This window comes from Eschscholzia californica, unplaced genomic scaffold (assembly GCF_041429995.1).
Source record: "Eschscholzia californica isolate CP2 unplaced genomic scaffold, dmEscCali1.0.p SCAF_1, whole genome shotgun sequence".
NCBI lineage: Eukaryota > Viridiplantae > Streptophyta > Magnoliopsida > Ranunculales > Papaveraceae > Eschscholzia > Eschscholzia californica.
The window spans coordinates 13646799-13669575 of record NW_028238198.1 but is presented as its reverse complement, the minus strand read 5'-3'; the positions used below and the strand labels follow the sequence as shown (position 1 = coordinate 13669575).

The 22777-nt window shown below is 35.6% G+C and overlaps 4 protein-coding genes and 2 non-coding genes across 8 annotated transcripts; 2 read left to right on the top strand and 4 right to left on the bottom strand.

Moving 5' to 3' along the window:
• The first annotated feature begins 3344 nt into the window (after positions 1-3344).
• On the top strand, positions 3345-5833 carry LOC147564311 (F-box protein At4g22280-like). Of its 3 annotated transcripts, XM_086644996.1 has the most exons (5): positions 3460-3546; positions 3601-3651; positions 3924-4877; positions 4968-5120; positions 5257-5833. In XM_086644996.1, exons 3-5 carry the CDS (start codon positions 3945-3947, stop codon positions 5638-5640), a joined length of 1470 nt encoding a protein of 489 aa, XP_086501122.1. In that variant the 5' UTR covers positions 3460-3546; positions 3601-3651; positions 3924-3944; the 3' UTR covers positions 5641-5833. The 3 variants fall into 3 exon arrangements, with proteins under 3 accessions (XP_086501123.1, XP_086501121.1, XP_086501122.1); XM_086644997.1 differs by having other exon boundaries at positions 3345-3651; positions 4508-4877; XM_086644995.1 differs by having other exon boundaries at positions 3358-3651.
• Positions 5834-7153: 1320 nt separating this feature from the next.
• On the bottom strand, positions 7154-7704 carry LOC147564310 (histone H4). The gene has a single exon (XM_086644998.1). The coding sequence runs from the start codon at positions 7616-7618 to the stop codon at positions 7307-7309; it is 312 nt and encodes a 103-aa protein (XP_086501124.1). The 5' UTR covers positions 7619-7704; the 3' UTR covers positions 7154-7306.
• A 1891-nt stretch (positions 7705-9595) lies between these two features.
• Positions 9596-9669, bottom strand: TRNAV-UAC (transfer RNA valine (anticodon UAC)). Its single transcript has one exon. It is a non-coding gene; the product is annotated as a tRNA-Val (tRNA).
• A 909-nt stretch (positions 9670-10578) lies between these two features.
• LOC147564308 (CASP-like protein 1F1) lies at positions 10579-11788 on the top strand. Its single transcript, XM_086665719.1, has 3 exons — positions 10579-10862; positions 10939-11056; positions 11353-11788. The coding sequence occupies exons 1-3, from the start codon at positions 10660-10662 to the stop codon at positions 11593-11595; spliced, it is 564 nt and encodes a 187-aa protein (XP_086521845.1). The 5' UTR covers positions 10579-10659; the 3' UTR covers positions 11596-11788.
• A 73-nt stretch (positions 11789-11861) lies between these two features.
• TRNAE-CUC (transfer RNA glutamic acid (anticodon CUC)) lies at positions 11862-11934 on the bottom strand. Its single transcript has one exon. It is a non-coding gene; the product is annotated as a tRNA-Glu (tRNA).
• Positions 11935-19269: 7335 nt separating this feature from the next.
• Positions 19270-20843, bottom strand: IAA33 (indole-3-acetic acid inducible 33). The gene is made up of 2 exons (XM_086665707.1): positions 20075-20843; positions 19270-19513 (listed from the first exon to the last, which is right to left on the bottom strand). The coding sequence occupies exons 1-2, from the start codon at positions 20629-20631 to the stop codon at positions 19411-19413; spliced, it is 660 nt and encodes a 219-aa protein (XP_086521833.1). The 5' UTR covers positions 20632-20843; the 3' UTR covers positions 19270-19410.
• Between the last annotated feature and the right edge of the window lie 1934 nt (positions 20844-22777).

The window sequence follows — 22777 nt, the reverse complement described above, 5'->3', positions numbered from 1 at the left end:
TAGTAGCTGTGTTTTTTTGCGAATAATAGAAAGTACTGGTATAGTTTCTATAATAGTTGTCAATATCAGGTTGATACACAACATGATCCTGGTACGAAGCAGAAGCTCAATTTGTCAGGAAGAAAAGTGAAGAAGGTATAAAATTGTTTCTAATTTGTTTTTCAGTTTCGAATTCATTTTCTTATGGGTTATGGAGATTGAGTTCTTGGTATAGTCTCATTTTTCTATTTGGGTTTAGCATTTTATGAAAAAAGTTTTTGCAGATTGATGATGAATTAAGAAATACTGAACTTCTTAAAAAGTTGGAGCGAAACACAACTAATAGTTTAATTGTAACAAAGAGGAGCAAGGACTTCGATGAAATTTTTTTCTTTCATGCCTTGGATGCTTGCAGGATCGTGATGGTAATTTAAAAGTACTAACTTAATCTTCATGGTTATGATGCATAGAATTTTGAAATCAACTCTATTAATATGTCATTACATATGTAATTTAGAAGCTTATAATTGTGAATTATGTCGTTCTTTGCGTGGAAATGGTTTTCGTGTAAAATACTTTTTAAAAAATTGAGTGGCATTCCGATGTGTTTCTTGTAAAAGTTCCTTTAAAAATCGACTGGTGCATGAATTAGCAATCTCAACAACCACCGGATCAAAATAAAGACAACATCACTCTTTGAATCTTCATTATGATTTGCCAACATATGTAATTGATATTTCATTTCCTATGTTGTAAAATTATTTCAAATGTGCGGCCCCAAATGCTAAAGTTTCTCCAATGTTTATCATTTTGTCTTGCAGGTTAAAACATAATATGGCACCAGTATAAAACAACAAGTAGACATGATAGCACTCCGCCAATAGAAATAAAACCAGTCAAACATTTTATTAAACACTACAAATTTAGAAATTCAGTTTTCAAGCACTATAATCGTTGTATCTCCCAGAAATCAAACTACGACGGAAAATCAAATTGGTTCGTGCATAAAATGTTGATTTGCATGAATGTTTATATATCAATGAAAAAATGTAAAGTTTATACGATATTTTTTCCTTATAATTTGGTTAGTGGTGATACAAAAATCTGGAAGAATTGTAAAATTTTAGTTAGATAATAGTTGACATATATAATATTGAAAAAATAATGATAATACTTTGAAATAATCGAAAGTAGTTTAGAAAGAATTCAAATTCCTTTGTTACAAAAATATAATCGGATGCATTTTTTGATTTTTGATTAATTCTTTCTATTTTCTAAAAAATAAGAACCTGAATACGTTTGGCATAAACTATTAAGGTGGTTCAACATTCACCATGCAAACAAAGAATTACCAAGGTTAGGAATCTCCTTAGAATTAAAAATAGACTAACAAATACCAAATCACTTTAAGAAATCTTAAATTATTATCTTCTTCTGCAATCCTATGCATAAAGATAGTTCGTGCCGGAGGCACGGGTCATGCCTAGTATCTCTACATAGTTTCATTTTTGTTCTCTATCTAATTCTTCATCCCTTTCAGATCTCACAACCTAAAGTACTTTCTCTCTCTAAATCTATCCAACTCACCTAAAACCCTAGATTAGCTAATCTAGGGCATCATCAATGACTACCATACTCGATTGAGTAATAATTCCTCGATCTTTTAGCATTCGATCAACTCTCTCTGCATCAACTACTCTGTCACCGGATTCTAATCTTTCGTGCACTCGGTTTTTGCCGATTTATAGAGGTTTGAATATTCAACTTCATCAGAAAAATTCAGTTTTACTGCTCACGGTTCGAGCTCAGAAATCCAATTTGGTCGGAGAATCATTTTATGCCATAATTTGAAAATAGGAAATCTATTGTCGTCAACACTACATGAACCACCATCATCTTCAGCTCGTCTCTCCAATTTGAAAATAGTTTTAGAGAGAGGAAGTATGATGGTTGTCCACGTAAGAATTTTGGTTGTACATCCAATATCAGTTGTCCATATAAAAATTTCGGTTGCCCATGTATTGGTCACCTTTATAATTTTTAGTTTACGATACATACATTGCATATTGCATTTCCACGTTTACGCGGAGTAACTAATATATGGTGAGGAGCAACCAAATAATGCCGCATGCATTTGCTGTTTGTTTTTCCTGAGCTTGGGAAAATGTTCATCGAGAAAGAAGACGAAGAAAGAGGACATGAAGTTTGTTCAGTGAGCCAGACATCTCTTGAAGTAAATTCAGAGATGCTTGTGTTTTGATTTGTACTGGAAGACAAATATTAATCGAACATTTGTTGTTGTAGAATCAACAATAATGTTATTTGCCGGAAATATGCGCTTTTGTTAAGAAAATGTGTTGGTTTTTTCTTGTTCTAGTTAGGGGTGAAACTAAAAACTGCGAAGACTGAAATACCAGTGAAAACCCGAACCAGATCGGACAAAAAAAACCAGAACAAAAAACCACGATTTAAAATGGTCTATCTTTTTTTTGTTGAATCGGTCTTTAAGTCCGGTTTGGTCTTTTTCTGACAAGTTTGTGAAGGCCGAACCAGACCGGAGTAAGTGTCATATATTAAAGATGTGGGACCAAGCTCTTGTGAGTGAAATAAAATAAAGAAAATTTATTATAAAGTTGGAAGTTCCCTTGTCAGAGAAGGTATTATTACTGAGGGTTATTTCCCAAATAGCTCCCAATTTCGTGACTGGTTTCCTGCCTAGCCCCCTACTTTGTCAAAAATATCTAGATGGCCCCCTATTTGAGTTACCTTTATAACACCGTTAACCAGTCATTAATATCTCTCCTCCATCTCATCATCTCTCTCTGGCACCTCATATTCTCGCCACCTCATATTCTCGCCACCTCATCGTTGTTAATATTTTGTTAAATAAAGTTTAAATCGAAAATTGGAGCGAAAGACCGATTTTCAGATGGGTAGTATATTTTGTTCTTTACGGACTTTTAGTCAGATTTTTTTACATATAAAAGCCAGACCATTATAATAGGTACCCGTTCAAATTTGTTAAAAAAAACTGGTCCATCAGAACCGACTTCACCCCTAGTTCTGGTATGTTATTTTTTCTGTGATATAAAAGTTAATGAAATAGTTCGCCCAAACATTTCAAAGTATGTACACCATTATAACTATGCAATTTTTCTTTTCAAATGTGCAATTGAATATTTTTGTGAATAGTTAAATTGATAAGCACAACTACATCTTTTATAGCTTGATAATCTCAAATTCAATAACCCAAAAATTCTACTTTTTTTTTAGATCGAAATCGGGACCTCCAGGGACTTTGGGGGCAACCAAGGGTTGATATGTTCAAAATTGCTTTAAGCATTGTGCTAAAAAAAAATATTGAGGCATGAAGTCAATGAGAAATTGAGAATACGTCAAAGTGTACATGAGCATTAATCCATGAGAAATTGAGAATACGGAGTAACCCCTTATACATGCAACTTGCTCCGGATATCAAAAGCCTTTCCCGCGTCTGATAGTTGCAACTTGCTGATATAATCAATCACCAAAGTCCTTCGTCCAATTTGCAAACCCTAAACAATTAGGGTTTTTATGATCACCAAAACCCTCTGCACAATTTTCAAAACCCTAAACAATTAGGGTTTACACTCACGAGCACCACCACCACCACCACCGCCGATTTTCTCTCAGGTAACAACCTTTTTCTGTCACAGTTTGAATTGATTTTTTCTCATCGTTTACACGATTTCGAATTCATCAATTTCTTCAATAATGAACGATAATTAAACTCTAAGACCTTACTCTAATTGATAGAGAAGTTAGGGTTTAGGGTTTCCTAGTTTCTCCTAACTAAACATTCTGAATCTTCAATATATCTTGGAATAGTCTTGATCTTGATCCGTCTCTTATATCAGGTGTTTACACACGTATCTCAATACTTTTTACTTTTTCTTTTGTGTTAGGAAGAAGACATTTCTGAAACGATGGTTTTGAAAAATCAGAAGCTAGTCAATGGAGAGATTAAAACCCTAATTGGTAATGATAGAATTAGTAATTTACCAGAACCAATTCTTCATCACATTCTATCTTTTCTTCCAACTAAAACAGCTGCTTCTACTTGCATTTTATCTAAAAGATGGATGAAATTGTGGACTTCTATCCCCATTCTTGATTTTGGTTCTTGGTCTGATCATCTTTCTACTCTGAAAGACCAAGAACATTCTTTATACATTGCTAGATTCATAGATTTTGTGGAAAAAACGCTACATCATCACGATACATCAAATATTAAGAAGTTCAATCTTAATTGTAAGATGCTTAGTGATTTCTCTTCGATAAAGTCTTGGATCTCTATTTTGTTAAGCCACAAAGTCGAAGAACTCGTTATTCGAGGTGCAGGAGAAGATGTATTTCCCTCTTGTCTTTTTACTTGTGAATCACTAACTAGGTTAGAGGTAATCAATGTCAAATGTGTCAATCTTCCGAAATTCATTTATCTTCCGAGGCTAAAGATTCTTAAGCTTAACCGTGTCTCTTTTGTCAATAGCAACGACCAACTCTTTTCTAACGCTTGCCCGGTCCTAGAAGAGTTATCTATAGAAGCCTGTCGTTGGAACAATGAATACATGATAAACATCTCATCTCCTTCCCTAAAACATTTTACCTGTTATGCTGCGCCCTTCCCGTTTATTAAGATTTGGGCCCCAAATCTAGTCTTCCTATCGCACCAGGGTCCTGTTGAATATTATGATGTGGTTCATACCTTTTCTTCACTTGTTGAAGCAAGAATAGACATTGAGATATGTAATTGTACTAATGAAGAAGAAGTGGCTGGTGCAAAAGTCGGTGCAATTAAGCTTCTTAGACAGCTCTATAATGTAAAGCATCTATCTGTTTTCACCTCTGGCGCGGGTTCGGTATGACTTCTAAACTTATCTAACTATTAGCTTTTAAGCATCTATATGTTTCACCTGATTCCTTACAAGTATATCTATTCCATTTTGTAGGAGTTTTGCCTTCCAGATGATTCAATTAATCTACCGACATTTTCAAATTTGACCCATTTGGAATTCCATTTAGATTTTGTCTGTCCTACAGATAAAGCAGTAATCAACTTGCTCCAAAATTTGCCGAAGCTAGAATCACTTATGATTCATAAGGCAAGTCTCTAGTCATATATTTTTTTCTCTATCAATCAATTTTGTTTTTCATTTTTCATCACTTATAATTGCCGTAGATTTATAGTTGCATTTATAGTGGTCATAACTTTATAGGTTGAATAATGTTCTTATTTAGGTCTCATCTTACACTGAAGATGAAGCTTTACTAATAGAAATATCTGGCGATGATGATGGAGATTCAGTATTAGATGCAACGTCGCAGTCTTTGGTGCCAAACCTAAAATCCGTTAGATTTCGTTTTTTTGAAGGATCTGGAAGGGAAATACGTTTGGTAAATTATATCCTCAAAAATGCTATACTACTGCAGACTATGACTATTGAACAAGTGATCTTCTCATCAGATTTTTTCAGACATTACCTCTCAGCGGCAAAGGAATACAAATATGGACTAGAAATTGTGGATAACCAATATGAACTAATGGAGAAGAAAATGAAGGTAATGTCGGAAATACTTGAGTTTCCAAGATCTTCATCAAGTTGTGTAATTAGGTTTAAGTAGAAGCTCTTTGGAGTTGTTAATTTTCTGAAATCATAGTTTTGGGTAATTAGACAGACTGGTTTCACTGGAATCTGTGTTTTCATTTGGAAATTTTATGAGGTTTAACTGTTTGGGAGACTAATGGAAAGGAATACACAAAAACTGGTTAAGTTGTTGAATTTGATTTGAACTTAAAAAAAAACTCTGTTTTAATTACAATTCTCATTAGTTGATGTTGAAAGGTAATAGTTTTCAAAGAGCATCAAACCTTACAACATCTCCAATGCAAAGCTCAAAAAATCTCTTTTAGTTGTATGTGCCAAGTTCCATTTTCATTCAAAATTAGGGATTAGATTATAAACAAGTTTAGTCTTCTTCGAGCAAACAAGTATGTTCATGTTCTTCTTCTATTCTTCTTCTCTCTTCTTTTCCAAGACATATAGTGTGTGTGTGAGGGATTTTTCAGTCTTCATGTAAAGATATATGTTGGTGTCGTGTGCATCTTCTGTTTCTATTGTTCTCAGGAAAAAGAAAAAAAAAACGCTCCCATGGTCATAAAAACTCTGGATTATCAGCATGAACTTGCACAAGTTTTGAAGTCCTTGATTAGATTTGTGTCAATTACTTCCGTTTAAGTTAGGAATCTGGCTATTTCGAATATTTTTTTCATTCTCTTGGAGTCATTCCAGTTGGTGAGTATGAGTAGTTCTGTCTTGGTCTGATATTTGTGTGAGAGCAGGAAAGGAGGTAATTGAGTTCAGGCAACCTAGTTCTGATATTTGGCTGTTCTGTTCTCTTGGTTTGTTTTTATGGATATGTGAAGATAGAGGAACTTAGTTTCACATATATGATCTTATAGGTACAAACAGACTAGGTGGCTTAGAGTTAGTAATATTCATGTCTTATACGTGCCGGAGTGATATAGTGGGAGTCCTAAACCACTTGATGCCATAACCTGTGTGCAAGAAAGGAATGCTGCTTACTCAGGGCGATTGGGCCATAGTAGTTTACCCAACAGAATTGTTCTGAGGCCATAGTAGGTGCACAACAATAGATTGCTGATTCGGGCCATAGTAGCTTGCGCGAACGGAATGCTCACTCAGGCCAGACCATATTTGGGTGCCGAAAAGGAATGGTTGCTCATGTCATATAAGCGTGCCATAAAGGAATGGCCGCTCAGGCCAAAGAAGCGTGCAGAAAAGGAATGGTTGCTAAGGCCATAGAAGCGTGCCGAAAAGGAATGGTTGCTAAGGCCATAGAAGCATGCCGAAAAGGAATGGTTGCTAAGGCCATAGAAGCGTGCCGAAAAGGATTTGTATGCAGAAGAAGTGAATTCCAACTCAAGTAGGTGCAATGCTAAGTCAAATCTGGCGCAATACTAACACAGGCTATAGTATGCAAGAAAGTTAGAATTTCTCTTCATAATAACCAATTGGAGAAGAACTTTAAAATCGATTTGGTAATGGCCATTAACTTAAATCGACACAGTGAAATGTATTATATATATTTCACATTCAAACCCCGAAAAAATGAATTGCTTCAACTTTTTTAACTTGTCATTCATTTAAGCATCAAACACCATGATATAACAGAGTATCCATACCACCAACCCTAATAGACTTGTTTTTTGTTTTTACAAGTAGAAAAATAAAACCCTAATCGACACCATTGACAAAATAAAAAAACCCTAACCCCCAAATCCATAAAGGGTTCTTCCCTGTCTTTTGAGAGCGTAAACTACATCCATGGCAGTAACAGTTTTCCGGCGAGCATGTTCGGTGTAAGTGACAGCATCTCTGATGACATTCTCTAGGAAGATCTTAAGAACACCTCTGGTTTCTTCATAGATGAGACCACTAATACGTTTGACACCACCTCTACGAGCAAGACGACGAATAGCAGGTTTGGTGATACCTTGGATGTTATCCCTCAACACCTTCCTGTGCCTCTTCGCTCCTCCCTTTCCCAAACCCTTTCCTCCTTTCCCTCTTCCTGACATTTTCCCTCTTCTCTCTTCTTACTTTCTCTCTCTAAAAATGTAGAAGAAGACTCTCTCTTTCTCTCTCTCTCTCTATTCAGCCAAATGTGTTTCGTAATTTGAGAGGAATGAGGGCTTGAATATATATATAGGTGTAACTCTTTATAAGGAGATTGGGTTATACACCGTTGGATTCATAGTCGATCCGAGTGCTTCTTTTCCGAAGAATTTTGATCGCAGGATTAAGAATATTGGTTTCCTATTGGTTGGTATTCATTCACATGGATTGGGTCTGCGAACTCTTCGTTTTGTCTCATTGGTTTGACAAGTTGATTCCCGATTTGCCCCATACTATGACCAACTCGTTTATTTAATCCCTACCTGTTGATCAATAGTGTATTTGGTCCTATAACTAATGTAAAGTTAAATGTTAGTAGCTTGGAATTATGTCTATGCGACTCGCTTACTCTTCTCTGGTCACTACTCAGAGTACCATCTCTTTCTCTCTTTTTCTTTTTTTTTTTTTGTTCAAATATCCATCTTTTTCTCTCTCCAGCTAGTAATATTTTGCACTTTATCTCTCATTTCTCCCTCTTGACACATCGGTTATAGCTAGTTATTCAACATGTTGACTACAGTCTTCTCGACGTGTCTAACAGACCAACCATGTTTAGAGCAAATTTAGTCTCAGTCTGTCTTAGGTCGAAAAAATCACTTTTTTCACCCGAAAATTTCAGCCTCAGCTTAGCCTCAAAAATGCAGCTCCAACTCCAGCCTCTTTTGAGACCGAAAATTTGTTCATGTGGGAAACGCGTGTGCGGTCTTTTTGTTGGTGTGTGGAAAACGTGTGGGATTTTGTGTATATACAAAACACGTGTTTGAACTATTTTTGAAATAATAATTTTTTTTCAAGGTTGGAAAAATTAATCAGGGACCGACATTTTGGTGGGATGTATTTTAATTATTAATATTTAAGTTTTTTTAATTATTAATTTTTAAGTTATTATTAATATTTTTAATTTACAAAGAAAAAAAGGGAGATCTTGCAGTTGGATAATCCAACGGCCAAGATCGTCTAAACATGACCGCTGGGAGTCCCCAACGGTCATGTTGGGGACCTTTTAGTCGCCCCTAATGTTAGGGGCGATTGTGCTCGGGACAACGAGCTTGGGCCAAAATTTTGAATTTTTGGCCTCAGCCCGCCCCACACTGTTGTTGCTCTTAGTTTTTTTTTTCAGTTTATGTTTGTTAAAAAGAAAATGTAAAGGACCGAACTAAGAGCATCTCCAATGCAACACTCAATCTTAGAAACTCCGAGTGCCACCTAGGATTTTTTGAGCTTTTGATTAAAAATTCTCTCCAATGCAACACTCTATTTGGATCTCTAAGATGACGTGTCGAGGGTGGACTAGAGATATCTCAAGAGGACACTCTAGAAATAGGACACTCTATTTCTAGAGTGTCCTCTCGAGATATCTCTAATTGTCCAACTCATCAATATTTGATTTTCAACCAATAGAAATTGAGTCTTCTATATTTTCTAAAATAACTAATTATTTATTTACAAAAACTACTATGCCACATAAGTAAATAAGATAAATTTAGAGTTTTGCATTGGAGACATAAAAAAATTAAGAATCTCTATTAACGCCACTTACGAGTGAGAATCTCAGTTGGAACTTGACATGTAGGATGAATAGAGATTTTTTTGAGTTTTGCATTGGAGATGCTCTGAGTTATCCTCTCAAACTGAATAACACCACGGGCACCCCTCATAAAACCACAACGTTTGGGTGATAAACGAAAATACCTCAACAATGTAGCATTGCCAGTGTTGCGTGCACGAGCCATGAAGATATCACCTACCATTCATCACTGAAATAGTTGAAGTTATGCCTCTAAACTCCTCAACAATTCATTGAGCATTATGTATTCATTCCTTAAGCACAAGTATTATCAATATTAGCTCAAGAATGAAAAAAAAATTAATACGAAAATTGGTGCTGCCCAGGCTCGAACTGGGGACCTTCAGTGTGTAAGACTGACGTGATAACCGACTACACCACAGCACCTTTTGCATTTGGTACACGGAACTTATTACATTTGAACAATGGTTTAGATTGTGTTTTGGTGTTTTAAGCACAGAACCTATTCCCTTGACCCAAAGTTTTAGTGGTTTTTGGTTGTGAAGATTATATTGATATATAGATGATTCTAGTTCCTCCACTGTTAACCTCCACAAAGCTTAGACTTGGTTAGTGTTTGTGTTTTCTCTAATTATATTGGTGTGAATGGACTCGAGCCAGATTTCAGACGGTCGTTTTGTCGAATTCAAAATTAATTTTTCTACTTTTATATACAATGTATAAGCGCGAAGATGAAACTACCAATGTATTCATAACTGATTTTGTAAAATATCATTTCATGCATTTGAAATTACATAATACATAATTTCTCATGATTAGATATTTTCCAAATAAGAGGCCTCTTTGATTATTTCTTCCTCCAAAAAGATAGGATAGGAATAAGAAAAGATGACATTTATTTCAGGGAGACTTTGCTTCAACAAACTTATTTGTTGTTTTAGGGATTCCATTTCAATCCTAGTAAGTTGAATTCTAAACGTTTTGTATATGATAAAATCGATAAGAGTTGTAGAGTTCTATTCATTTACTTTAACATACGCATATAAGGTATCTTTTTTGCCCGAGATAAGACCTCATCCAGATAAGCTTCTTCAAAATTGAAGAGTCGTAACATTGTAGGTCAGTAAAGATAATAAATCTGTCAACAAAAAAAAACAAGATAATAAATCGATAAGTTGTAATGTTATTTATTCACTATGTGGATTATCTTACAAACCACAACTAGTGGTAGATGATTATATTACTTACCTTTTCATGAATAAGATTTTTTTTTAACTTTTAAGTAAGCAAACTTGTACATTTTCTTCTATAAATATTCGTTCCACCTTCCTTCTTACTTCCATTGTCTATTTTCTTTGCCCTCCATTTTTGTTTTTGGAGTCCTCCCTTGTTATTGTCTGCAACAATTTTCAATCAATGGAGTCATTTCAGGTCAAATCAATAGAAGAAACCCCACCCACTAAAATCCAAAAGAAATTGGTTTTGATGGAACTTTTCTTGAGAATAATTGGAATAATAGCTACACTGATTTCCATTGGAATAATGGTCACAAGCAATGAAACAATTCTATATCTTGACATTGAATTCCAAGCTAAATATTCATACTCTTCAGCATTCAAGTAAGGTTCTTGCAAATTCAAGAACAACCCATCAAATTTTACAAATTAATGATCTTATATGTTTAATTTTTTGCAGGTATTTTGTAGCTGCAAATGCGTTTTCATTTGTATTCTCTTTGGTTTCTTTGTTTCTTATGAAAAGAAAACAATCTCAGGATCGGATGAAGTATTTTATCATCTTCATAATTGATCTGGTGAGTGGTTTTACTTCTCTAAAACTTGGTTTACTTCTTATTTCAAATCACTAATTTACGAAGAATTTGAATGAATAGTTGAAAAATATGTGGTCAGATGGATGATACAACACTGGTTGAATGAACTCAAGTCCAATATATATGGCACGAGATGCCCTAGATACTTGTATTCTACATTATCACATTTATTTTGTCATATGTGGTGTAGTTCTCATACACTCCTAGAAAAAAAAAACATTTCTCATTTATTTTACTAATCGATCTCTTAATGAACTAACTTATTTATGATATTATAGATATCAACGGCGTTCGAATTAACAGGATGTGCTGCTGCAACTTCAATCGGATATGTAGGTTTATATGGGGATATACATACAGGTTGGATGGGAATATGTGATCAATTTGGGAAATTCTGTCATAGAACTATGGTTTCTATTCTGGTAGCTTTCATGGCTTCTTTCCTTTTTCTGTTTCTCACAATTTCGTCTTCATGGAAGTCTATGAAACTTGCACAGTCTCAACCATCTCCAATGTATTGAGGAGGATAAGAAGAAGAAGAAGAAGAACAATGGGTGATGGTGATAAAATTGTAAAAGTAATTGATTTCTTCAGTAATGTAAAAATGTAATGGTAATAAGTGTAAAGGGTTAAATCAAATTCTGGTTTCCAATATATAAATAAGGAGAATGGAGGAGTTTTTAAGGAATAAAATAAATGGAGGGAGTTATTCAGTAATAACAGGAAATGAAGGTCATCTGTGATTAGCTTTTTTTTTTCCATAAAAGAGAAAACAAAAAAAGTAAAGTTCCGTTGCCGGGACTTGAACCCGGGTCTCTCGGGTGAGAGCCGAGTATCCTGACCAACTAGACTACAACGGAATGGTGTTGTAAAAATTATTTTAAAGATATTAATCTGTATAACTAGCCCTTGGATGTAGAGCAAGTAAATTAGTTAGCCATCATGGTATTTTTTTTTTTTTTTTTTTTTTTTAAGACAACCGTAAACATTGTATTATTTATAGTAGCAGAGTTTACAGAAGAGAAACACAGTTACAACAATGGAGTTCAAAATCGAAAAATACAAGTTGAAGCTTATACTCCTAATTGTAACCTTCATGGCTTTATCGTAAGCCGTCGGACAAGCTGTTTCATATCTAGCAGTTGTCAGACCATCGTTCAAAAGTGGCACAATGGCAACGGAATCTAACAAACAAGAGTGTAGCAAAGGCATTGTCCACTGCAACCAATCCAGACTCGAGCATGGGATCCCTATAAACCAATACAACTCCATGTACCTTTCAAACAGATCCGTCCATACTTGAACCAAAAACACAACAAAGCATAACTCCCAGGGTGGATGAAACAAGAACTTAACATCTTCAAAAAAGATATATAAGTTCTGAAGTATGGAATCGATTGACTCCAGGATTACCCTCCAGACTTCTCTCGATAGAGAAATAATATCCAACTTCATACCAAAGGAAGAAAAATTGAATACCTGGTAGTTAGGGTCGCTAATCCACTTCAAGTCAAAAGACTCGATTGAATCAGCAAAAAGATGTAGCAAGGCTACTAAGGGTGGAGAGAGTGTTAACAAAGTTGTACTCCATAACAAGTAAAGGACAAATCTACTTCGAACGGTAACTAAAAGGATGTATGCCGCTCCATGACAGGAATACACAGCTCTAGTAATAACTTGAGTAATATAACTAATTAATTTACCAGGATCAAATGGTTGGGCCCATCAGGAATAAAGCCCACGCTCGCGTGTAAAGTCCATGATTAAAAGGGTGCCCCAAGTAGGTAGAACATATAAGCCCAAGAGTAGGAAAGAAAATTGAGCCCAAAGGATGTAAAGTAGCAGGTTGAAGAAGTCTTTGGGTTGACACATGTTTTTTTTTTTGACAGATAAGCTAATTCCATTAATAACATCCAAAAGATGTACATCGTACAAGCTTACAAATCCTTTAGAGGATCAAACCGAAAACTATAGACATAGTTAAGGATTTAAAATGGATTTCGCCAACTCATGTGGGGCGAAGTTTGCTTCTCTAATACAATGGTTTATTACCACGTCTCTTTCTGCTAGATACCCACGTAATCTATCCAAGTCGTTGATTAATCGCCACGGGGAAGCATCACGTCCGTCCATTATTAGGTTTACAAGGACTAAAGAATCAGTCTCCATTTCGAAACTTTGCAGCCCCAATCTCTCAGCTAGTCGAAACCCTAGTTCTATTCCTCGTAGTTCACTGTGAAGTGATGAAACCGGTGGGAATCTTTGTGCTTCTGTATCTATTATCTCCCCTCTCCAATCTCTCGCCACTGCTGCTGCTGCTGCTCTATCATTCCTGTAAGCTCCATCAACATTTACCTTGATTCGTCCATGTGGAGGAGGTTTCCAAGTTCTATCCTGTAAAATATTCGAAAAAGAAGAAGTCACAGATGATGAAGGAAATTTTTTGAGTTCTAAAGCCATATTATGTCAGATGAGATTCAAATTGACATCTTGGTTTTGGAAATGTTTTGCATTCCGAGCTTTCCACCACTGCCACAACAGATAAGTGTATTTGTACCATTGATCATTCGAATTCTTTCCTTTAATTAGGATATCTTTGAGATTTTCAGTAGGATTATCTTTTAGACTTGTGAAGTCCGTATCCTGCAATGAGTTAATGAATGATTTAAAAGTCTTGCATGTCCCAAATAGATGATTGGTTGATTCGATTTCATTGTCCGGACACATCTTGCAAGTTTGGTTCGTCTGTGGTATTCTATTCTTTATGTTTGATAACGTTGCTATCCCATTATGTAACAGCCTCCATATGAATATCTGGACTTTGGGATCCATCTCTTTCTTTTTCCAAAATTTTGACCAAGGAAAATCCCCAATATCAGGTGGTAAAACTGGTCTGATTTTTATGGCAGAATAGAATGATTTTGTTGTGAATCTTCCATGTTCTGTGTTCTTCCACATGAGTCTATCCCTTTCACATGTAGGTGATATAGTGATGTTTGTGATTGCCGTAATTGATTCTGCAATGAAGTATTGTTGTAACAAGTCTATTTTCCAAGTCCTGGAATTTGATTCAATAAGATCTGCAACCCATGTTATATTTTGTGGTAGGCTCTGAATCAAAATTGGAATATGGTCTATCATTTCAGGAACCCATCTATCTTCCATAATTTTAGTATCAGTGCCATCTCCAATCATCCAAATGGTGTTATTTTGTAATGTTGTTCTAACTTGAAGCAATGATTTCCAGAAGGGTGATGCAGGTAAGTTCCTGTTTACTTTCCAAAAGTCCTCATTTTGTAAGTACTTGGCACTTAATAATTTGACCCATATAGCTTGTTTATTTGTGAGGAATCTCCAGGCCATTTTTGCTATTAGGGATTCATTTACCTCCTTTAATGATCTTGTTCCTAGACCTCCATGTTTCTTTGAACTTGTTATTATGTCCCAATTGATAAAATGAATTTTCCTGTCTTGTGACCCATGACCCCACCAGAATGACCTTTCTTCCCTTTCTAATTGGCTTAGTATACCCTGTGGTAATAGTTGGTAACTAAAAGGATACACACATAAAGGACCTAATACTGATTTGATTAAAACTGTCCTTCCTGCCTGTGACACAAATTTTTGTTTCCATCCTGCAAGTGTTTTCTTAAATTTGTCCTGCAGCCAATCATAGCTCTTTATTCTATTACCTGGCTTTAGAATTAGTGCTCCAAGGTACTTTGCTTGGTCTGTCATGATTGGAGCTTTCAATGTGTTAACAAATTGATGTTTGAGATCAGGAGTTACTCCAGAGCTAAAATAGATGGATGATTTCTCATAATTCACTGCCTGTCCTGAAAAGCTGGAATATAATTTCATGAAGTCTATGATTGAATTAAGATTTGCTGAAGTAGCCTTACCAAATATTATCAAATCATCTGCAAACAGAAGATGTGAGATAGAGGGACTAGATGGATTAATTTTGTACCCTGTAAACAGACATTTTGATTCATAGTAATAAATAAGAAGAGAGAGGGCCTGAGAGGTGAGGATAAAAAGGTAAGGGGATAAGGGGCATCCTTGACGAAGACCCCTAGTGCCCCTAAAATTACCATATAACCGACCATTTAGCTGAATGCTAAACTTTGGTGTAGTGATACATTGCAAGATTAAGTTAAGAAAAGGGCCCGAGAGGCCCATAGCTTTAAGCACCAATTCCAAGAACTCCCAACTAACTCGGTCATATGCTTTGGACATGTCCATTTTTAAGCAAAACCCTCCATTTTTGGCTCGAGAACCATTCATGGAATGTAGGACCTCTTGTGTGATTACTATATTATCTAAGATCTGCCTATTTGGGACGAATGCATTCTGTGTCCACATGATGTTATCTTCTAGAGAAGGTTTCAATCTATTTGCTATTATCTTCATGATGAATTTGTAAATGGAAGTGCAAAGTGAGATGGGTCTGAACTCTGATGCGCAACTCGGAATCTTGACCTTTGGAATTAGTGCTAATGTGGTATGATTAAGTGTTGGATCTATCTTACCCGTAAGGAAAATGTTTTGAATGTACCCGATAAGATCGTTGCCTATGATTTCCCAGTTTACTTGAAAGTATTCACAAGGAAGTCCGTCCGGACCAGGACTCTTGTTAGACTCCATTTTCATGACCACATCTTTTATTTCCTCTGCAGTTGGGATTCCTGAGATGGCGCTTAATTGTTCATTTGGTATGACTTTATATGCACTAAGAATTTTCATTGGCGGTTGAACGACCTGTTCGGCTGTGAACAAATTCTGAAAGAAATCAATTAATTCATTAGCTATTTCATTCTCATTTGAAATAATATTACCGGACCGAGTTGTTAATTGATTTATCTTATTTTTTTGTTTTCTGATTGACATGGCTGTATGGAAGGCTCTTGTGTTTCTGTCTCCGTTGGCAGCCCATTTGAGTCTTGAACGTTGTTCACATTTTGTCCTTTCTATCTCCTCTAGATGAATAATTTCTTCTTGTATTTGACTTTCTACCTCTAATGTTAGAGTAGATGGTTGTAGTGCCTGAATATCTAAGAGGCGTTTTCTGAGTGCCTTTAGTCTGTCCTTCATTATCCCAAACGATCTTTTACTCCAGATGAAAAGTGATGATTTTACCGATTTTGCCTTGTCGTAAAATGTTCCTGTTGCCGAATCCCAATTCGATGAAAAGGTATCCCTGTATTCTCGGTGATGTGTCCAATATTTTTCAAACTTTTCGATTGTGGGAATTGTGTTACCTTGCACTTTTAATTTAAGAAGGATTGGGGCATGATCACTTGCATATCTTCGAAGGTGAAAGACTCCTGAATTCGGAAAATGTAATAACCAGTCTGATGATACCATGGCTCTGTCGAGTCTCTCTTGGGTCAGATGATGACGATCTCTATTATTAGACCACGTGAATGCAGGTCCGTTGAATCCCAAATCAATTAGTCCACTCTGTCGAATAAATGATTGAAAATGGTTCATGAAATAATTAGTTTGAGTACCCCCTCTTTTTTCCGATAAATGGCCGATGGCATTCATGTCTCCGATGCAGCAGTAAGGATTAGTAACTGATGAAAGAATTGACAAGAAATTAGTCCAAAAAGAGATCCTATTATGCATATGAGGAGGGCCATAAATAGTAAATAGATCCCAATCCATATTTAAGTTATTATCATGTATAGTGGCATGTATTAGATTAAAATCAGAGGAATTAATACTAATATTAACATTATCGGTCCAAGCTAAATAAAGACCACCACTTCTGCCTTGAGATAGAACTTGGCGATTATTATTGTAACCCAAGTTAAGTAAGAAAGGAAAATTACAAGCATAAGAGAGTTTAGTTTCAGAAAGAAATATAATATCCGGCCTAGTGGCCTTCAGGAACTGATAAAGAGCATTCCTTGTCGGGGTGTTCCCTATTCCCCGGCAATTCCACGCGAAGATGCTCATTCCTCCATCGGCTTTAAGGTAGCCGTGACCTGTTCTCCATTGTTTCTATTTGCATTCTGTCTAGCCAAACGTTTACATGGCCTGGTTCCCTCCGTTTTTTCATTGGATGGATTTTCACTTAATACCTGCACTTCATAGAGAATGTTATCATTAAACTCGTTAGAAGAGGAAGCCTGATTAATGGATCTGGATCTCTTTGTAGTATTGATTTTGTCTAGAATGTCTCCAAAACAGTCGTTTAGAGAGACCCTTCGCTCATTTTCTGTTTCTTCTATGATACCTAAAGGACTCGATCCTAATATTCCTTTTGAATTAGTGTTACTAGTACTACCAAAAGATTCCATTTCTTTAATAGTACCAGTTTTAGACATGTTCACTTTGAACTTGTCAGAATATTTTGGAATCATACTAGATTGAATTTTGGATCTTTGACTCTCCGATAAATTCATCTTAAGAATGTCTCCCATAAGAAGAATTATCGGGCAGAAAGTAAATGTGTGTCCTATTCGGCCACATGATTGACAAAACCGAGGCAATCGCTCGAAACGTAATTCTACAGAAATTAATTGGTGATTAGATATAGTAAGGTTGATCCGGTTAGGCAAAGGCTCGGCTATAGTGATCTCCACTCTGACTCTCCCGAAAACTGTCCATTTGGACACATCTTCCGGAGTTGTTGGTTGATATCGTCCTATAGTTGAAGCAAGTCTGTTGACGTTGGTACTATTGAGATGTTTCATCGGAATTCCATGCATTTGAACCCAAAACCACACTTTATCGAAAGTATGATTAATAGGTGCCACATGAGGATTGCATTCCTGTAAAACAATTAATTCATCCATAATCACCCAAGGAGAACGAGCAATGGCCAATTCCAATTCGGTTCCTGTTGCAAATCGAATTAAGAACTGGTTTTCTTTAATTTCTGTAAGAGTGAACTTATTTGGCCCATACAGGACTCTAGAGAGTCTGATCATGGCCTGGTTAGTGTCAATTCTCTTATCGCTACAAAATTTAAGAACACCATGCTTTATGATTGTCTGTTCCAGACTTAATGATTCGAATCCTTCGACTGTTTGTACCGATGGTTCATTCGTTGTTAATTCTTCAAGTTGTTGCAGTAGGTCAGAATTGGTCGCATCCATGATGAATTTGAAGAAGAATGATGAAGAGAGAAGATAAAATAATGAAAAGAGACTAAATCTCAACCAAAGTAAGACAAGAACTAAGAGAATTAGTAGCAGAAATTTGTGTCTGTTCGTCGGTAACCGTAAAGAAACCGTCTGAACTACCCAAACCGACTAAAGAAAAGTGAAAGCACCACCAGATTTGGTTGTGCCGGAGAAAAAAATAACTGTCTCCGCTCCAGAGTCCCAAATTTTCAATTTGTTTTTCCAACCCTCCTTTTGTAACTCCTTGACACATGTTATAATATTAGGATTACATTTGAGGGGACACCTGCCAAGAGGAGGAATAGGGGACTTGACACGTTTTGAGTTTACCAAAATGTTCACCGTTCATTCAGTTAGGCCGGAGAAACACTGGCCGGCGAAATCTTGGCCGGAACATCGTAAAAGTGGGATCCAAGAACAGGGAGATGAAGTGAACATGACTATAAGATCAAAGTATTTATATAAAGTCAAGAAATCAACAATCCCTAAAGAAGTGAGTCATTTAAAGGCATGACTAGCCATTGCTTCCGACTGAACGAAGCTAGAAGACAAAGGTAATGCAAGAACAGACTTGGTCTTGACGAGATCCACCAAAGGACGACAACTGAAATCCCAAAGAAACTCTAAAAAATTGATATAGATCAATCTAGATTGAGTTTTTCTCTCTTGATGTTGAGTTTATTCTTGATAGAAATAACTAGATCTAGTTGCTCTCACTAAGAGGTGCACTGTGCTTGAACTGACTGGTATATATAACTAATGGTTAAGTTTCATGGTATTCAAGGACCTTTTGGACGGTTGGTTTAGCTATGTTTTCAAAAATGCAAAAAAAAGTAATACATCGTGAGCTTGAAATCTCGCCACGCTTCAAGAATTGTTTATTTGGATACATCACATGTGGCTTGCCGTGATTCGTGTTTTTGATGATCTAATTCACTAGACAACGAATCACGGCAAGCCACATAGGATGTATGTCTAGAGTATGTCTGGATTTTTTTTGTTTTTTGTCATTTCTCTTTTTCCATCTTGAATTAATATGATTGTCCACTGAAGAGAAAATTTGTGTTTTAAACTATTTTTATTCATAGTAACAAAAAAAAGAAGGTAGTTCACATTTTAAACCACATTTAGCTTGAAACCAACCAAAAACCAAAAAAAATTGTGCAAGAGTATAATCTTTTTAGGATTTTGATCTGGTCATCAAAAACTGTTTCCTTTGGTACCCCGACCTCGACCTTGTCCTCTCCTTGAGTTTGCCTTTACTGGAATTACTCGAATTCTCTTTGTCACTCTAACGAAATCCCTACAATTACAAACAAAAGTTCATGTTATAATTAAACACAATCTGGAATTATCAGAGTTTCCCTTTCACAAGGTGGTATACACTCAACGACACACGCATTAGAGATGTCTTTTATGCGCACGAACACTCTGGGAAGTGTTAGGGTCTCAAGGACAAGAACACGCACCGTTAGAGAAAACGGAAATGCCTCAAAGGCTACATATTTGACGTGAAAACTGATCTGACAACCATCTTCTTAGTTAATCAGAAATGCTATTTGACCCGTAAATGAGAGTCAACTATTGTCCGAGGTTGATGCGACTAGTTTTCATTTGCTCAAACATGTAGAGAGAAACAACATGACTAATGCGAGCCGGGTACATCAATTTTCAGACTGTGGTCGGTACATTTTCAGGCCAAATAACATTTCTCATCAAACTTAAAAAAACCATGTCCATAATATAATCTGTCCTAACAGAAAATAATTGTTATAATTTCTTCTAACAAATTTTGTTTCTGTTATAAAGGCCTATTTTTGGACCCTATGAACATAAAAAATAGATGAGGGCTAAGAAATCTTACTTCCAATTAAGGTCACCAGCAAGTAGAAGGTCATCTTCCATATCTTCATAAGCAATAAGGTGACCAGGAATAGCATTGGAAAGATCAAGTTGATGTTCTTTACCATTAATACTACTATTACTAGTAGTACTACTGTCTAACAATGGCAGATGATGATCTTCGATTATACCCGCATCAACGAACATTCGTCTTAAGGCCTTGGCAAGGCTATGGTAGCTAGAATGTTTATCAAGACTTATACGTTGGCAGATCGATCGGCCTTCGAGAACTACAGTCACTTGTGGGATAAGTACACTATGATCATTATCATTGCCATTACCATTACCATTAAGATTATGATGGTGTGTAGTTAAATAGATTGAAGGATGATGTTGATGAGGTGAAGAACCTACTAATCTTGTGTAAAATCCTGTTTGGTTATTGTTAATGGTGGGTTTATGAAGTTGATGATCTTGGGCTGTTGTGAGTTTCATTTGTAATATTAATGAGTTTCTTTTGTTCATCAAAGATTCATGTTGTTGTTGTTGATGATGATGAGACTCCATGGAATTACTCATGGTTGAAAGTTTCTAATTAGATGGTAGTTTTTGGAGAGAGAGAGAGAGAGAGAGAGAGATGGGTATGTGTGAAACAAACAAGAACAAGGAGAGAGACTAGAGGAAAATAGTGGTAGCCATGGATTTCTAGTAATATGTAGTACTATGGGGAGAGAGAGAGAGAGAGAGAATTGTGTAAGTGAAAGAAACAAAGAGATAGTATATTAGAGTACTAAGAGTGGTAGGAGCTAGTAATTTATAGAAGAAAGTAGAGAGAGAGGGAGAGGTGCTAAAATGATGAAATACTTACCACCAAAAACACAAATGAGCAAGGAGTAGAGTGTAAGAGGATGTTTGCTTGTAACTGCAAAAAGATGGTGTCTTTTATATGTTTATTTATTTTGTTATTTTAATCTGGAAAAACTCAATTAATAGTAGTAATTTGTTATTGAGATGTGTAATTAAAAATGCGTGAACAAAAAGTTAGGTTTAAGAAATAAATGATGTTACATTAGTTGTTTACTTAAGCCGTTGGATTGAGGTTCATCCAAGGATAGGGAGAAAATGAAGGGGGCCTAAAACCTTGAAAATTGGAATATGCGTGGACTGTGGAGACGACCGCGCTGCAGCCGGCGAACGGCTCGGAAGTTGACTCTTTGTTGGTCGGGCTTTGGCCATCTCATCTCTCTTTGGCCATATATGGCACTTACAATAATGGGGTTTGATGGTCACAACTCACAATTTTTTCCTTTTTTTTGTTGATAAATCACAACTCACAATGTATATCATAAGACATAAGTTCCATTTCTTGGTGGAACATAATCTCTCTTAATACGGTAAGTCGGTAACTCAAATTGAGTTGGTGATTGGATTTGCAATCTTTTCTCTTTTTGAATCCTAAATTAAATACTAAGGTCATGTTTGGCGCGCGAGAATCGCATGGGAATGGAATGTGATTCTTGGCAATCACAATCATGATATTGTTTGGCTCGTCGGGAATAGGATTCCCTCAAAATGGGGTAATAGCAAACCCAGAAAGGGGGGGTGGGTTTGCGATTCCAATTCCCGGGAATGCTTTGTTTTAATATTTATAGACCAAATTATCCTTAATAAAACATTAGAACGACTATTATTAAAATCGTTCTCCGCATAATATCACAACTTAAAAAATTAAAAACTTATGGTTAGCCACCACCATAGCAATTCTTTCTCTCGCTCAAATGTAACTCTCTCTCCCTCTCTCTAGTTTTTTTCCTTTTCTCTTGTTCTTTTTTCATTCCAATCGATTTCATAATTTTTACAATTTCATATCTACAATTTTGAATAAATAATACTGACTAAAGTATATATACTAATAAAATTGACGTTTTATTTATGTAGTTTAAGGATATAATAGGACTTTTACAAAAAATTATATTCCGATTCCTACACAAACCAAACACCAAGTTAGGAATCTATTGGGAATCGAATTCCTATTCCGAGTCAAACCAAACATCAAACTGAATGATCTAATTCCTAGGAATCGCGTTATGGGAATGTGATTCCCGGGAATCACATTCCATTCCCGTCCGCCAAACATGGCCTAATATCTATATAATAAAATAGAAGGGAAAACGATGACTGGGACAAACATCTTTTTTTAATAAAGGATATTGTCTAGAAGTCCTCAAAATTTATGATATAATCCTTCGTAGAAATAAAGTTACCTATTTAAAAAACAATAATCGTTTCCTTCTTAGAAATAAAATAACTAATGTAAGAAAAAAAGAAACAAAATAAATTTCAAGAGTTAAAAAAAAAAAATTAAAATCTCTCTCTCTTTCAATAAAATAATAACTAATTTATGAGATAAGAAAAAAAATAACTAATAAAAATCTCTCTCTCTTCAATAAAATATAACAATAAATTTCGTAACATTTGATTGTCCGTGCCCTAGGGCACGGGATATACCCTAGTATAGATAAAATTGCCACTCTTATTACTAGTTGAACTAAACAATAAAAATAAGATATTTCAATTACTAGAAGTCTAGAAATCATATTATAATTAGGCTGCTATTTTGGGGGATATAAAAAATAATTTCCGGAGAATAAGTTCTGTATAAAATTTATGTCTTTTTTTTTTCATCTGCAGAGCATATTATTTTTTAACCTAAAAATTAACTTGA